A 16,160-nucleotide genomic window follows, 5' to 3' on the forward strand; every position below is an offset into this window, starting at 1 on the left:
CTTTTAGCTACTGAACCAGGAGAAAACGGCTGCACACAAGCTGCAAATTATTGGTTGGTTCTAAAACTTTTGACCGTGCATATATTGGCCTTCCTGAATGGATGGAGTTGTTCAGTTGTCATAGATATATCATTTAGAAGTTAGATTTATATCATTGATTTAAGCATCTCCAAATGAGAGACCTCTCTGTACAGATGGAAGCTGCTAGGACATTTCAAGACGCCGTGAAGCGGTCTATTATTGGAGTCACGCGCTGCTTTCTGTGTCCTTTGTCTGATTGAGAGTGTGCCACTGAGTGAAAGCAGATGAGGGTCAACCACTGCCCTTTCTGATAAGGAAAATGAAATTCCTTTCCATTTTATCTGGTTTGAAAATAGCTCTAATGAAGGTATGCAAGATAGCAGGGACAAAATCACACCTCAGGCAGGCAGGGATGACATGCGATTTACAGTCAGTTCAGGAGGACGATTTCCCCACGATGGATGAATAGAAAATGGTTTTCCACTTTGAACTACAGGCCTGTCTAGAAAATCAAATCAGAATCTGTGGTATTTTGGGGATTTTCAGAGTAGTTATGTCTTGACTGCACAAAGACCATATTGTTGAAGAAGGGATGTGCAGTGTGACAAAACTCAGATTTACAGAGACACAAAAAAAATACTCTGCTTCAGTACGGCTTAGCCCTTCCTAAATAAACTTTCTTAGACACCCAAAGGTTTACCACAGTCTAAGGAAGTAACTCAGGCTAGTTGGTCTTGGTGGCACAGAACCAGAGCAGCATCCAGGCAGATTATAGCACAATGTCAATTACCTTTGCTGCACTTTCAGCAGGAAGCTCTTCTTCTTTTTCATGCCACCCTGCCCCTCCCCGTCTCTCTCTCCCACCACTGTCATGTTGGAGAAGAGGGGGGAAAGTCATTATGTACAAATGGGGAGGAGAGATCCAGTGGTTGCTATAGCCATGAAAGTCAGCACCACTAAGAGACAGTGAGGACACCACTGGGGAGTGTCTGCACGGGGAATGTAATACATTTTCAGCTCATTAAGTTGGACAAACAAATGGCTTACTGTAGATGAGAGTCACCCACATCATCAGGAAGACATTGAAAAGTAAGTTTTTTGATTACCTTTATGCTCATTATTATATTTAGTTTTCCTTCTTTAACACTTGTGATAATTACTTTTAGTCAACATCATGGCCTTTTTGTGTGAGATAATGTAATTGCATCATAATCATGTAATAACTGTGCCATGCTTCTTTGCATAGCGTAACATTGTTACAAGGATGTTTTAAGTCACTGCTAATTTGTTTTGTTTTTATAACACGATCAATAAATCCAAAAGGGGCAGTGGAAGAGCATTAATGGAACATCACGAAATTCACTTAAAGACATCAACAGCCCGCTTGAGTGCAACACCTTGACTGGCACCGACTTTATGTGGAGGTCCAGTGTTGCGGGAGAGGCTCTGAGAAAGATGGGCAATGCTGTCCGAAGCGTCATCGCCTTCATTCCCTCTGAGCGCTGTCAGCGCTTCTTAGTTGGGGACCTGAAGGAGATGCCGTTGGACCGAACTCTGGACCTGAGCAGCCTTCAGCTGCGTCGGCTGCCTGTTGCTGCCTGTGCCTTTGATGAGCTGGTGAAGCTTTACCTGAGTGACAACAACCTCAGCAGCCTTCCGGCCGAACTGCAGGGCCTGAGGAAGCTGCAGCTCCTGGCGCTTGACTTTAACTGCTTTGAGGAGCTCCCTGCAGCTGTTTGTAGGTTGCCCCATCTCAGCATCCTTTACCTGGGTAACAACAGGCTGTATCATCTTCCCAGGGAACTGGGAGAGCTCAAGGAACTTAACACTCTGTGGCTAGAGACTAACTGCTTTACTGATTTCCCTGACGTGGTTTGTGAGCTTACAAATCTTAAGACCCTGCATCTCGGTTACAATCAGATAGATAGTTTGCCCGAAGAGCTAAAACACCTGGAAGAACTACGAAGTATCTGGCTTGCTGGGAACTTGCTAACAGAGTTCCCACCAGTATTGCTGGAAATGCACTTTCTGGCTGTCATTGATGTGGATCGGAACAAAATACGTCAGTTTCCAAACCTATCTAACCTGCAAGGCTTGAAACTCGTCATCTATGACCACAACCCCTGTATTAACGCCCCAGCGGTGGGTGAGGGAGTCAGAAGAGTTGGGCGCTGGGCTGACAGTCCAGATGATGAGCAGGAAGAAAATGGGACAAAAGCAGTGAGTGAGACCACAGCTGAGGTGGTGGAGGTCGACTCTGAAGAGCAACACAATATTTAAGGTAAAGGAGCCAAAAGACCCTCAGCTGTGGCGAGCCCAGGCTGCTTGGCCTCTCACTTCAGTGGCGTCCTGGAGCACTTAAAGCAGAGTGGTGTGTGGTGCATCAGACTGCTGGTATTTCATCCATATATGGTAAAGCCAATCACTCTTATGTAGCCCACAAAATATCACATAGTCCCAAAATGCATCCTGCATGAGAAGAGCATTATGAATGCCAGTTTGTTGTTTTATTTGTCAAACCTTGTATGCCTTGAAATGATCAGCTGCAACAACGGGAAGACAGTAAACTTATTATTCATTTTCACCAATATCAGATGTTATTAATCTAAAGTTTTTGGGTGTTTTATTTCATGGTGTAAGACACATTTTTTGCAGTATTTTTAATAATTTTACAAGTATTATGATATATGTACAATGGAAAGGTTGTATTTTCACTTGCTGTATGAATGGTGGTGTATTTGCTGGACAGAAACGCACGATTTTCTATTAAACTGACTATACAGTTGTAGCTGTGCCAGCATCACATCAGGATGAAACATAATTATGTTGATCCCATCTCAACTCACTATTTGTTGTTATTTGTGGGAGTTCTGATTTAGTGCGGAGAATAAGACCGTAAAAGACTTCCATTCTTGTTTCAGTAGCGTCTGAAATAGTATCTGCACCTGCTGTGGCTAAAAACGGTTTTTAATACAAGTGATTGATGGCTTAAGTCACAGTGAGCACTCCTTATCCAGTCAAATGCATAATTCATCTGATAAATTGGGGCTGTGGCTTTGAACAAAGACTGCTAATGGGCCTTAATATCATCACCATAAGCTTCCGGTTTGAAAGAGATAATAAACGGGCTTTGTAGTTCCCCAGTGTACCAGGAAAATGGTCTCTAAACAAGACTAAATGCATTCTGAAGTATATGATGTGACGCATTTTGAACTCTTATTCAAAAAGTACGAAAACACAAATCAGTTAATTATCTTGAATTTTGTAAAACTTTTCACTTCAGTATTTTCAGTTTTCATTCAGCTTTGTATTAAACTTAATACCTAATTATTTTGTGTGTTTTGGTATTCTGAGCAAAATACTAAATGCTCCCACCTAAGACACCTAAATACTAAACTCATGCACCCGCAGCTTCAGCAGGGAGCCGTCAGGCTCTTTTTGGTGCTAAAACAAAATCAGGCTTCTTCTGATGTTTTTGAAACTTTTGCAAGCCAACCTTCACATGAAGTTTTTTATATTATAATAGTTTAAAAAGAGGTCACAAAAAAAGAGTAAATAAAGATTTAGACTTTCTGTATCATTGTGTTCATGTAAGAACCTTTGGGCTGTTTTGAATGGTATCAGTTTTATTCATAAACTGGGTTCCTGTTTGCATACCCTGCTACTCTACAATGTTATCATTCACTGTAAATAAATATCAACGGATGATTTTTTTTACTTCAGTTTTTCTGCCGGTTTCAACTGACCTCGTTGTTGCAAATCAGCATTTTCTATATAAGATATGTTGATTTTTTTTATAAATAATTATTATTTATAAATAGTATCCTTTCTTAAGGATTTCACCAAGGATCCTTCTAATATGTAAAATATGTGATGTGTGAATATTCAAGCATCTTAAGAACTGCATTTCCATCATGAATCTTTCTGAGTCATATTTTATCAGTAGAAAATAGAGAGGAAAAAAAAAAATCAGTAATTGGAGCATGTTTAATTTTTTCATTTTAAAATCAAATATAGTATTTGAGACAGTAGATTTGTGCATGTTGAAAGAGTTAACTCATCTTCAAAAGCTGACAGAATTTGTTTAAAATGCACACAAACTCCACTCTAAACCACCAAACTTAAAAGCAGAAATTCTGTTTTTCAGAGCTGTGTTATTAAGTGACAGGGGTTAAAGAAAGAGAGGTTCACTGCCATTTATTTATTTTATTTGTTCAATGCATAAATAACATCTGCTCATGAATCTTCAGCAAATCCATCATATTTAACAACATCTTTGGTGCAAAGTCCTGTAACCAGTTACACAACTTATACGGTTTCCGACTTAAACATCAATCCAATGGCTTCTCTGAGGCGTAGGTTAAACACTTAGAGGCCGAACCACACGCCAGCAACACCTGCATCACCTTTGATTCGACTGCCTCCACCAACAGCATCAGCTTCAAAATTGTAACTTTACGTATCTCTGTTATCCTGTACACTCAATGTTAATTACAGACATGTTCCACACTTAATAATCTTATAGTACTTAAAATACCCATCTAAAATAGTCTGCACCTCGTGGTAATGAGAACAAATTTTGACAACATCATGCGGCAGACTGCAAACTGCACTTCACAAAGACCTGGTCAGGGAATGAACTCCAACTGTGTAAGAGCACTAAAGCTTAAAGTCAATACTTACACTGTGATGGAACATGTATTTGTTGCATGAATAGAAAAAGAAGCGGAGCATATTGCATAAATCCTGCAAGCTTGACCGACTCTTTTTTCCCCCCTGGGAAATTAAAAACAAAGATGCTTTTTCTCGAGCAAAATTTCCAAACCAAATCGCTCTGAAATACTAAAAGGGCTTCTGAGAAAAATGAAAACAAAAACATCACGTGAACTTAACAATTTAGTTTCAACCGCAGGTCATCTACACATAAAAACAGATTCAACTCTATTGGTGCTTTCAGTAGGCAATCAACACAGTCTCTGTCTATTATGAATTCAAGGACTGACAGAATTTGTAACTAATTCATCCAGGGGTGGCTGCCGTGTCAGAAAATACCATCACGCAGACACAAGGACACAAAAACACAAGCGGGTTCAGTTGATTTAACAGGGTGTGTTGAACTGTTGCCAAAACACCTGCTGACATACAACAATGGACACACCAGAGCTGGAATGTAACACCTCAAGTAATGGACACTAGAAAAAAACAAATGGTTCAAACATAAAACTTGTAATAGTGCAGTTTAAGAGGAAAGAAATACAGTCAAAGTTACACCGAGGTAAACTGTTATCAGTACAGCGAGCTATAATGTGCCAACTAAAACAACAAAGGCAGTATATTCTCAGGCATGTGAATTTTGTCCAACAGGGGGTTTTGCTTTAGCGTACCAACGTCTGACAAATCAGATTCAAGCTACTACGTATGAGACTATATGCAACACTTGAGGATTTATTGCATACTTTATGGTTTAGAGACTCATCCAGGGTCCAGGTCTCTGACGAAGTGCTGTCTCTTCGAGCTGAGACGGAAGGCCTCCATTCGCCACGTCTAAACTGTTGATCTCCTCAGGCGCCATGTCATGAGACTCTTCTTCCTTAATATCTGGAATTTCGGCCCCAGACTCAGAGGCATCAGGATTTACAGAGGGCATCTCTGGTGGGGACTCGAATGCAGTGTCATTTGCCTGTAAATCATATGTCCCATTCATAGATCCAATCTCTGCAAGATCTCTCTGCGAATTTTCCTTCTCAATGCGCTTTCGAGCCTCTTCCCTCCTCTTCTGGATGCGGGTGTTGTCTCCCATCATGACCTTGACTCTAACTTGATCTGGAGGCCAGAGCCCACCCCAGATGAACTGCAGATAGCCAAACAGGGCAATGATGCTGAGGAAGGCAAAATTAGTGGCCACGCCGATCACTGCAGATGTCAGGGGGAAGTTGTACAGAACATATCGTATACCGGTGAAGTAAGCGTGGATACGGAGCTGAGAGGAGTAGATCTGCACCCGTTTGGACAGGATCTCAATAACAGCACCGACTGTGGGTTGATAAGCATTTGTCTTGTAGTCTGAGAAGAGTTCCACTTCTATGAGCTGCTTCTGCTCAGCCAACCCAGTCAGGAGGAGAGGAGAGAAGAATAAAGTGCTCAGGGACAGCAGAAGGTTGGAGCGGTAATGCAGCATTGTGGACCGTCCCACAGTCGAAACAGTCTGCCCACCCCTGATATAACAAGACATCTTGACCATGAACATACCCAGCTGTTCATTCACTGGAGACTCTGGCATTTCTAGCTCCAGAGATACTCGGTATGGTTGACCATTAGCCATCACCTGTTCTCTTTCATTCTTCATGAAAGAGATGTTGGCTGTGGGAAAGGAGCAGAGCACCGACTCTGGGCCATCACAATCCGAGGCGTAGTAGAAGTGTACTGGGGTGGAGAAGCTCACAGACGGCATGTACGAGTAATAGAAGCTCCCATAGAGAAAGATGGACACCCAGAGCAGTAGAATCAGGGTACAAAATAGGATGGCAGCCTGAAATAAGGTCCGACGGGCTTTGTGGAACGTCACAGATGTCACATGCTGCAGCCAGTGCAGAACCGGTCCCACTGTACCCCCCATCGTGTGTGGCCAGGAAAACACTGTCCTTCCCCTGGTCTCGGTTTGGACTGTTGTTCTTCCTGCGAGTCCTGTGAACTGTCGCATCTGTGGCGGATCTTTATGTTCATCCATGAGTGGGTGGCTCCACTCCAAAACTGTGAAATCGCTTATCTTTACCTCCCATGTCAAGACTGCTGAACTAGCTACACATTCAGAGTCCGAGTGTTAGCAATTCAAGCTAGTTACAGCTACTTTGGTCCTCAAGTCGGAAGAAAATACTTGACAAACAAAAAAATATTATGTTCCAGTGAATGTTGAGCGTTGACGTTTGCTTCTGACTAGCTCCAAGACTGTTCAAGCTCATAGGGAACTTAGTGTCCAAATGCGGCAACACACAAAACACAACTCCGTGACCCGGAAGTTGTTGGAAAAAACAGGCAGGCTTCTTCTTTTGTGTCAGCCCCGAACCTCGACGCCGGAGCAGGGAGCAGGCACCCCAAAAGACGGACAATAATGGGGAAGAAAAGTCGCCTTGCTGGTGGAGCCGTCGGTCGAAGAACAATCCTTCAGCTTTCTCCTCCCGGGAGCCGCGGTGGGAATCCCGGAGAGAGGGAAGAGGCGCCCTCGGGCTCTGATGGTACTTTTTGTAATATGTTAGCATAGTAGCATGTTAGCAGAAGGCTCGTTCAATGCTAAATGGTTGAAGCGTGAAAATGGGCCTCGTTGTGTAAAAAGAATATGAATCTGTGCTCAGATTTAACTAGCTGCACATTTATCTTATAATTACTATAAACTGACTCTCAACACCAAGACATATTCTGCTATTACACAAGAACCGACACTTATTACTTTAAGTAGTTGATCATGAGCTAATGGTTCGTATGCTAAACTTGCGTTTTATACATCCACGGATAGGCCCAGGAACAGAGGCTTCTTATGAACAAACACTCGATCAGTCCAAACGTAACTAATCTACATATACCTACATTGTGACATTTGGGTTGATCTTTTTTTCTGGAGATAAAGCATTATGTACGTGTCGGTGAATGATCCTTTTCGATTAGCTAATTGGAGGCCCCATCTGCATTCTCAGCTCTGCTAATTTACTGAAGAAATTGATGAAGCTTTACATTATCTCTTGTCTATTGTCTCCTAATCAGATGAACAGGACGGTGATGGACACAGATTCGTGAGACGCACAAACATGAAGGCAACAGCGATGAAGGCTACAGGTGAGTTAAGTGTGTGTTAAGCTTTGTTGTTTCTCGTGCAGTGAGATTATGTCACTCGATTCCATAACTTTGTTATCTTTTCACGTAGAGGGATTGTCCCTGCTTGGAGCCTATGAAGACAGTGATGAAGAAGATGCAGGGGACTCACATCGTTCAGCTGGAAATTCTCAACTCAACCAGTCCACTGACATCGACAGTACACTTGCAAATTTCATGGCTGTGAGTAAATTATGTTAAAACATCTTATTATGCCTCACTTTGAACTTTTAAGTAGTTATGATGGCTACATTTTTTTAACATGTTTTTAAAAAATTATGATTCAATATTTATCATTGTAATAATATACGGTGTCAATCCAGTTATTTCTGTGCACATTAGGTATGTTTTGAGTCAGCCACGATTCACTTTTATTGGACTTAGACTTGTACTTGAAGGTCAGAAGTCACCCATCCACTAAATATACGTAGAATATTTCAAAATCTCATAGGGAATAAACAATTTATGTATGGCATCCATTATTTATTTTAGAGAGCCCTACATTGTGCATCAATGTAAAGAGGAGAAACAAGATGAAATCATTTGTGATGGCAGTTTAGGTAGTTTATAACTGAAAGAAAAGGATTGTGTGGACCTTGGGCTAAGAAGTAGACTGCAGGGATGGACTTTTCTGACTTGAAATCAAGTGACATTTGGGTCCAATTTGGGTCTATTTTTTCTATCAGTCAGAAAATCGCATAATTTATGTTTGTTTTGTGTATGTTATTAACTTGTATATGTTGATCTTATCTCCAGGAAATTGATGCAATCACAACTCAGCCAAGTACAGACGATGTAGAAGATTGTCCCTCCGTTAAAAACGCCACTCCACCTAGACCTGAGGTTAAAACTCAGCAGCCAGCTGCCGATAATGGACAGAAACAAGAAAGCCCGGAGTTTGAGTACAATACTCAGGACTCACTAGCTGGAGGTAACTATTTTTGTGGCTTCAAAGTGCAGATGTTTTTAGTGGACTGTTGACGTTCTTAAGCAAAAGCAGCCCCAACACTGTCATTGTCTTGATAAGAAAAAAGTATGTCAAGAGTTTCAAACTTTAAACAGATTATTAAAAATCACTCTGCAGTGGAGATGTTTCGACTTTGTTTCAAAACATCTCAAAATGTATGTTCCAGTGGGTGTGGAGATGGGAGACTGGCAGGAAGTATGGGACGATAATTCTGGCTGCTACTACTACTGGAACACACAAACCAATGAAGTGTCCTGGGAACTGCCACACTATTTAGCTGACCAGGTGCAAAGCCTGGGACATTACGCAAACAGGTAGGGTTAATCGAGAAACAGTTTGGAGTATTATCGCATGTTTGTCAGCACCATCTTTTCCTACACAATCTAAGTTTAATATTCTTATTTTGTTCCCGCTACATACATTCTGATGTCAGTGGTATGTTTTGTACTTTTCCTTGTAGCACGAATGTCAATGGCAATGGCACAGCCCATGCAGGTTATTACACAGAGGAAAATGCTGCCGCTGCTTCAGCCCCAACGACAGCAAAGGAGACCAAAGTGAAGGCAAGTTTAATTAGAATTAGCATAAATGTGAATCAGGTTGTTTATGTGCTGTTAAAGTGTTGTTAGTTTGAGTTTAAATGTGTGACTTTTGTCTAACAGGAGGTGATAGAGAGTGTTGTAGGCCTTACAAGTGAAGAGGAGGAACGTCGCGGAGTGGCTGCATCCCTCCTCGGTCCTCTAATTCCGTCTGAAGTGAAAGAAGCAGAAGAAAAGTGGAGAAAAAGACTGCTTAAAGGTTTAGATGAGACGGAAAACAGTTTTGATTCTGATGGAGAGAGTGTGAAGCCTGCAGGATCTCCTGCTACACCCCTTCAGGAGTCAGATTCAGCCCTCACTGTCCAGAAAGACCTTTGCAGCAAGAAGCAGTCTAGAGAGAATTCAGATGCTGATGAGGAGACGGAAGAAGACACAATGGAGCTCGAATTGGCTCTGGAGAGGAAGAAGGTGGGAATTTAATGCTTTTCTTTTATAACTGACAGTAATTACCAAATAACTGTCTTTTAATCCTCTTTAAAACTTGCAATTCTTTTGATTAATCTGACCAAAACTAGGGATGCACCGATCCACTTTTTTCACCTCCGATACCAATACGGATATCTGAGGTTTAGTGTCAGCCGATAACGATTTGATACCGATAAAGAAAAACAGTGCGGAATTATGGTAACAAACAGTGAGTTTCATTGTGTGGAAAAGACTGGGATCATTCTTTTGTGCAAGGCAACATCAGACTTGACTTAAACATTTCTTTCCTATTTTTTCAAGAACAAATAAACAGATATAAATGTACTGAATTACTTATTGTGCACCAGTAAAATAATCTTAACCATAAAAACATAACAAGTGTAACTGGTTCAGTCAGTGCAATTAGGGATTCAAAATCCAATGTAAAACAAAAGATTAAATAATAAAGGAGCTGAAATTTAGAAAAAAAACAATAGCTTCACTAGCTTGGTTGGTAGACTTTCAAAATAAATAGCAATCAGCTCTTTTTATAGTTTAGTGCAAATAGGAATTAAACATCCATTACAAAAGCATCTCAACAAAACAATAGCTTCTCTAGCTTGGTAAAAAACAAAAACAAAAAAAAACGCAGATATGGATCGGCCCATTGTCACCGATACCCAATCTCGAATTTTCTTCGATATCGGTACCGATATCCGATCCAAAAATCGGATCGGTGCCTCCCTAACCAAAACTAAATGTGTCTGCTTCATGTCTGAATGAGGTCACTGGTTACTTGGTCCTGGAGTTGTCAACTCTAGAAACCTGTCATGTTCACTTGGGCTTATTGTTTCACTAAATCAGGATTCTGTGTTGCTCACTCCAAAGATAATGGAATTCAAGAAGGGTGGGAATCTTTATACACCTCAAGATTAGATCAGATTCTGCTGCGATGCTGTTAGAAAATGATTATTTATACGCAGAACTTGTTTTTCTCTTGCTGTGTGACTGCTTGCTACTTTCAACATATTCATACCAACTAGATATAACTAGTCTACAAGAATGTAGAACGTTTATGATGACTTTTCCCTTTCATTTAGCTCTGATCTCATAGAAAAAACATCATGTGGTACACCAAACAATGATGGCATCGGGCATTAAGTAGGGAAACTTTGGAGAGGGATTTCTCTCATTGTGGTTCTCTCTCTGTCCTATGTAAATCATAATGAAACCATAAAAAACTTTAAATTAAAAGCCACTGTCTATCAACCATAATAAATGTAATACAAATTTTATTCTATGAGATTAATCTCAAAATTGGAAATTCTTTGTAGCATAACAATAGTTTTCAGTCGCTGTTCTTAGTCATTGTGTAGAGTTACTGCTGTTGGCAGGATTGAATTCCTGTAGTTGAGTAAGCTTTTACAGAATGTCCCTTCTTTGTTTGATCACTATGTTGTGTAGAGAGTGTGCAGTGCTGTCCATTATATTGAGCAGCTTGTGCAGCATGATTCTTTGGATAATCAGCTCCAGGTCATAACTGATACAGCTCCGGTTTTTAAAAATGATCAGCTCAGTTTAATGTCAGAGTGACCTAACTTTAACCCAACTCAAACATCTGGCTCTTAGGCTGAGCTCCGGGCACTGGAAGAGGGCGATGGTAGTGCAGGGGGCTCCAGTCCATGTTCTGAGGCTAGCCAAGAAGCCACGGCATCTCGTGGTGTTCCTCTGAAGAAGAGCCGGTGGAAAGCTGTCTTCCCCTCTGCAGCCAGCCCTGATTCAAACAGTAGAGGCTCAGAACTACTTGACAACACAGAGATGGGTGAGATCAAGTTTATTTCCCTGTGTTTGTGGAGCTTCCCATGCATGACAGGAGTGGTTAAAGTAATAGTTAAAATTCTGCTTGTTAAATTTCTGCATACATTAATGTTGCTTCATGTGTTTTTTTTTTTAGCACTTCCTAAAGTTTTGGAAAGTGTTGTGGAGGGAGAAAACAAGGAAGCAGATGATTCTGAGGACAAAACGGGTTCCAAACCACCTGTGAAAGAGGAGGTTGAGACACCAGAGCTGAAGGTGAGCTCAAGAAATGTCCCCTTGGCTAACTTTAATAGCTGTTGTAGTGTTTTAACAATTTTTTGATGCTGTAACAATGTAGTTCCAGATTGGAGAACTGGCTAACACCTTAACCAGCAAGATGGAGTTCCTGGGCATCAACAAGAAGACAATTTCTAACTTTCATTTGCTCCTACTCCAAACTGAGGTGAGAGGATGGTTAGTTTTCCAGCTTTCAGTTGCAGCTATCCCTGTGTGAGATCTTAAATATTTAACATCTCATTTTGATTCGCAGGATTTTGCACAGGCATGTATCAGTACTTAATATTTAAAATTCTCATAATAGTCCATCATAAGGTGTCGGTTCAGAAACTTCCTGTAATTACTCTTTCAACTTACTCATTTATCCTGCAGCTGTTTTTATCCATCTATTTGTCTCTTTGACTTTTTGTCATTCATCTCACGATCGTTTCTCTTTTTGCTTCTTCTTTTATCAGACACGGATTGCTGACTGGAGGGAAGGTGCTCTGAATGGGGTCTATCTTCGCCGCAGGCTGCAAGAAGCTGCCGAACACATAAAATATTACGAACTTAACGCCACCCCTAAAGGCTGGTCCTGCCACTGGGACAGGTACGCGCTCCTTACCTTTCACATCTATAACCTCCCTCGACCCCCAGAAATCTTACAGTGTGACTACGCCGCGTTTGCAGACTTTGTAACATGACTTGGGGAGAACCTTAACCCATTTGGATCAAAATCCTTACCAGAAACAGACTCTTCAGGTTTCTGTGATGCAGTCCTTGCAAATACTAATAAGGAAGCATCCACTCTGAGCCAGCTTGCTTCCTGTTAAATATACCTGCCACAGAGAGGACTCCATGTCCCTTTAACTGACTCTTGAGCCCTTTGTTGTGAGGGCATTTGTAGACTGAGTATGGGTTCCTACAGAGGAAAGAGGGCTGTATGTTAGGAAGGTTGGTTTTCGTGGGAGAGCTTTGCACTTTACAGGACTACAACTCCTCGAATGCAAAGCAGACAGAGCGATGAACTGGAAGCAACAAAGTGTCACACGTCAAATAAAAGGTGAAGATGGAGCATTGACGGGAATCCAGCAGGTCAGACCAACTCTTATTTCATATGTCTTCCTGTTTCTTTTTTTAATTTTTATTTTCCTCTTTATGATGTAAAATGAATTGACTGTGTGACTGTTATTTTCTGACCTATGATTGTTATTGTTGTTGATGATGATGGTGATGATGTTGATGGTGTTTCTTCCCTGGTGTCTTCCTTTATCTGGGAGGAAATGGTTGTCAAAAACAGAACAAATGTGACAACCATGATGTGAGCTGCTGAAAGCTACTTTCAGGACCTAGAGATGATTTGTTTTGCATTATTTATTCTTGAGAGCAAGGTGGGTTCCCTATCCACACCCATAACCACACTCAAATTGGGCCCTCATTCTGGATGGCTAAAACTGCTGTCCATACCAACAATCTTACTCCCTATTGTGGCCATTATGTCCACTCCCTTTCCTGACTGTCCCAGGGTGTCATGCTACTCTTCAAGTTTCAAGGACCTTGGTTGAGACTTGCTTTCTATCTCTGTTGTTCCACTCTTTAGAGAGCACAGGCGGTATTTCTATGTGAGGGACCGGACCGGAGCCTCCCAGTGGGAGTTTCCAACAGAGGAGGACGAGGACCTTAAAGGCAACCAAGGTTCCCAGACACAGACTCCGAGCCAAGGGGATACCAAAACAACGTCTGGGTTAGCTGGTGGGTTTACGGGTCAGTCTATTACTGCTGGACCATATATTTTAGTGCTGGTTGAGGATTAAAAATAAATGTTTGACTGTTGCAGTAAGTGGATTTCCTGTTGAAAGTATATAACTGTAACAAAATGATGTATTCACTGCCCTTTGTTGTTCTCTCTTAAACAGAACCTTCCACGTATCCTGCTGCTGCGCCGCCGCCGCCGCCGCCGCCACCACCTCCTCAGCCAAGCGAATCCTCCCTTTTGTCCCCATCCCAGCCACCGCTTCCTGACAGCCCTCCTCCGCTTCCACCTCTCCCCCCAGGCTCACCACCTCCTCCTCCTCCTCCTCCTGACAGCGATGGAGAAATCATGGAGGTTGAGATGGAGATGGATGACGATAATGACGATGAGCCACCAGCCCCTGGAACAGAGGAAGATGGCAGCGGGAGGCCTCCTTTACCCCCTGGCTCTGCCAGCATGAAGGTGTGGGAGTAATCAAGTTTAATTTTTCCAAGTAATTTAAACCTTTTACTTGAGTATGTGCTCAATTCTACAAAGTCAAAGTTTAAACTTTTATTCTACTTCTTGTTTTCGTCACAGACTGTGGAGTCAACAAGCCCTTTGGGGAGGGGGCAGAAGCGTAAAGCTGGTCAGGCTAATAAAACCATTACTATAGGCAGCAGTCCCATTCTCTACTCCCAGCCAGTTGCCACTGCAGGTAAAAACATTACACAACCTCTGCAGCAAATATTTATCAAAAACGGTATGTTCTTCAGTTAGCTTCTGTTCGCATTAGCCTCGGTTTAATGTGCTTTTTCGACCTACAGTCAAGACCTGTAACAATTATCACATAATTGTCTTCATCCATTTGTATAAAACAAATGGGTGAAGATACAGTTGATCTTTTAGTGTCATCTTGATTAATTCATTAATTGATCTTTATTCTCCAATTTCCATTGTAAATAAATGGCTGTTCTCAAGGGTTTCTTACTAAGTCATTGGTTGGCTTATGCAACAATCCCAGCATTAAGATGACTAGATCATCTCAAAATATTTGACAGGGATAACGCAATGATTTATTTGTGATTTGCAAAGAGGATGAGGGAGATTTTAAACATATTTATATGTAAATGGTGATCATTAGCAACATTCAAACGTTCACTCAATAACTAAAGGTTTCTCTCTTTCTGCAGCACCTCTTATGTCAGCAACTGCCTACTGGGGTGTGCCAGCTGTCACTGCCCCTTTGGTCCCTTGTGAACCTCCAGCACCACCTGCCCCGGCCTTACCTCCTCAACCACCACTGCCACCATCCCAGCCACCCTTTGAACAACCCGGAGTCAAGGCTCCGCCAATAGACAAGACCAAGAAATCGAAAAAGGATAAGGTTAGTTCTGAAGCTAACGATGTATACGTCTGTCCATTGGGATTTTCATGAATTTTGTGAAGAGTACAAAGGGAAGGCATCCTTTGTAGTAACCTCTCTCCTGTATCTTTAGTCAAAGAAGAGTAAGACCAAAATGCCTTCATTGGTGAAGAAGTGGCAGAGCATCCAGAAAGAGCTGGATGAGGAAGAGAAGAGCAGCTCCAGCGATGAAGACAGAGATCAGCTCAACAAGAAGAACATTGAGGAGTGGAGGCAACAGCAGCTTGTGACGTATGTTTCTGCACTCATTCTAATCACCTTTTGTAAATTATTCATCTGAAATTGTGTCGCTGATTATATTTTATTTGCTAGTTTCTGCCCCTATCCTACTGGTTATTGTAACTGTTGTTCTGTTTTTTTTTTTTTTTATTCGACAGAGGAAAAGCATCAAAGAATGCAAACTTTGAGGCACTTCCTGCGGACTGGAGGGACCGCGTCAAGAAAAGGAAGACGATGAATAGCACGTAACATCTAGCCCCGGTCATACAGTGCTCAGGCAGTGTTTGTAAACCCACTTCTACCAGTACCATAAGGTTGTCCTTCCCCAGCAATCCAGATTTGTTTCACTATTGGTGGGGTTTCTTAACCATTTTCTTTGTTCATGATGGAGACATTTAGCAGCCCTTACATGGCAGGCCATTCACATACAGGGGTTTGAATGTCCTCTTTTGGTTTTTGTATACAGAACTGTAAATGTGCCAAAAGTCCTGAGTTAAGCAGTTTGTCAATATTTCAATGTGCAGACCCAGTGTGGATGTCCACAGTTTAGCAGGATTGTCTATTTTATGGAGCATTTTTACAATTGTGCACATATAATGAAAAAGCTGATGGGGCAATGTTTATGGAAGGGAAGGGGAGGGAAGGAGAGGGAAGGGGAGGGAATATAATGGAACTTGTATATTTTGTAAAAAGTTATTAAAAAAGTTTTTTTTCCAAAGAAATGTCTGTATCAATATGACTAAAGAATTTTTTTAAATACACCTGACACGTTTATTAGTTTTATTTTAATCCATGTATACTTAAAATATTTACTTATTACAGATTTATGCATTTAGTTAAAGTGACAAAATCATA

General features: G+C 41.4%; 3 protein-coding genes across 5 annotated transcripts; 2 read left to right on the top strand and 1 right to left on the bottom strand.

The window, feature by feature from the left end:
• Positions 1–910: 910 nt before the first annotated feature.
• On the top strand, positions 911–3,731 carry lrrc10 (leucine rich repeat containing 10). The gene is made up of 2 exons (XM_075469472.1): positions 911–1,110; positions 1,345–3,731. Exon 2 carries the CDS (start codon positions 1,438–1,440, stop codon positions 2,299–2,301), a length of 864 nt encoding a protein of 287 aa, XP_075325587.1. The 5' UTR covers positions 911–1,110; positions 1,345–1,437; the 3' UTR covers positions 2,302–3,731.
• Positions 3,732–4,035: 304 nt separating this feature from the next.
• Positions 4,036–7,239, bottom strand: LOC142383764 (seipin-like). Its single transcript, XM_075469471.1, has one exon. It carries the CDS (start codon positions 6,746–6,748, stop codon positions 5,486–5,488), a length of 1,263 nt encoding a protein of 420 aa, XP_075325586.1. The 5' UTR covers positions 6,749–7,239; the 3' UTR covers positions 4,036–5,485.
• On the top strand, positions 6,941–16,088 carry fnbp4 (formin binding protein 4). Of its 3 annotated transcripts, none has more exons than XM_075469469.1 (17): positions 6,941–7,253; positions 7,777–7,848; positions 7,937–8,067; positions 8,641–8,815; positions 9,018–9,165; positions 9,312–9,414; positions 9,514–9,858; positions 11,485–11,677; positions 11,810–11,928; positions 12,017–12,115; positions 12,405–12,538; positions 13,529–13,692; positions 13,845–14,143; positions 14,261–14,378; positions 14,854–15,047; positions 15,160–15,317; positions 15,464–16,088. In XM_075469469.1, the coding sequence occupies exons 1-17, from the start codon at positions 7,130–7,132 to the stop codon at positions 15,552–15,554; spliced, it is 2,667 nt and encodes an 888-aa protein (XP_075325584.1). In that variant the 5' UTR covers positions 6,941–7,129; the 3' UTR covers positions 15,555–16,088. The 3 variants fall into 3 exon arrangements, with proteins under 3 accessions (XP_075325584.1, XP_075325583.1, XP_075325585.1); XM_075469468.1 differs by having other exon boundaries at positions 6,943–7,253; positions 12,011–12,115; XM_075469470.1 differs by having other exon boundaries at positions 6,943–7,253; positions 12,011–12,115; positions 13,529–13,680.
• Positions 16,089–16,160: the final 72 nt, after the last annotated feature.

The sequence above is a fragment of the Odontesthes bonariensis genome, chromosome 7 (assembly GCF_027942865.1).
Source record: "Odontesthes bonariensis isolate fOdoBon6 chromosome 7, fOdoBon6.hap1, whole genome shotgun sequence".
Taxonomy (NCBI): domain Eukaryota; kingdom Metazoa; phylum Chordata; class Actinopteri; order Atheriniformes; family Atherinopsidae; genus Odontesthes; species Odontesthes bonariensis.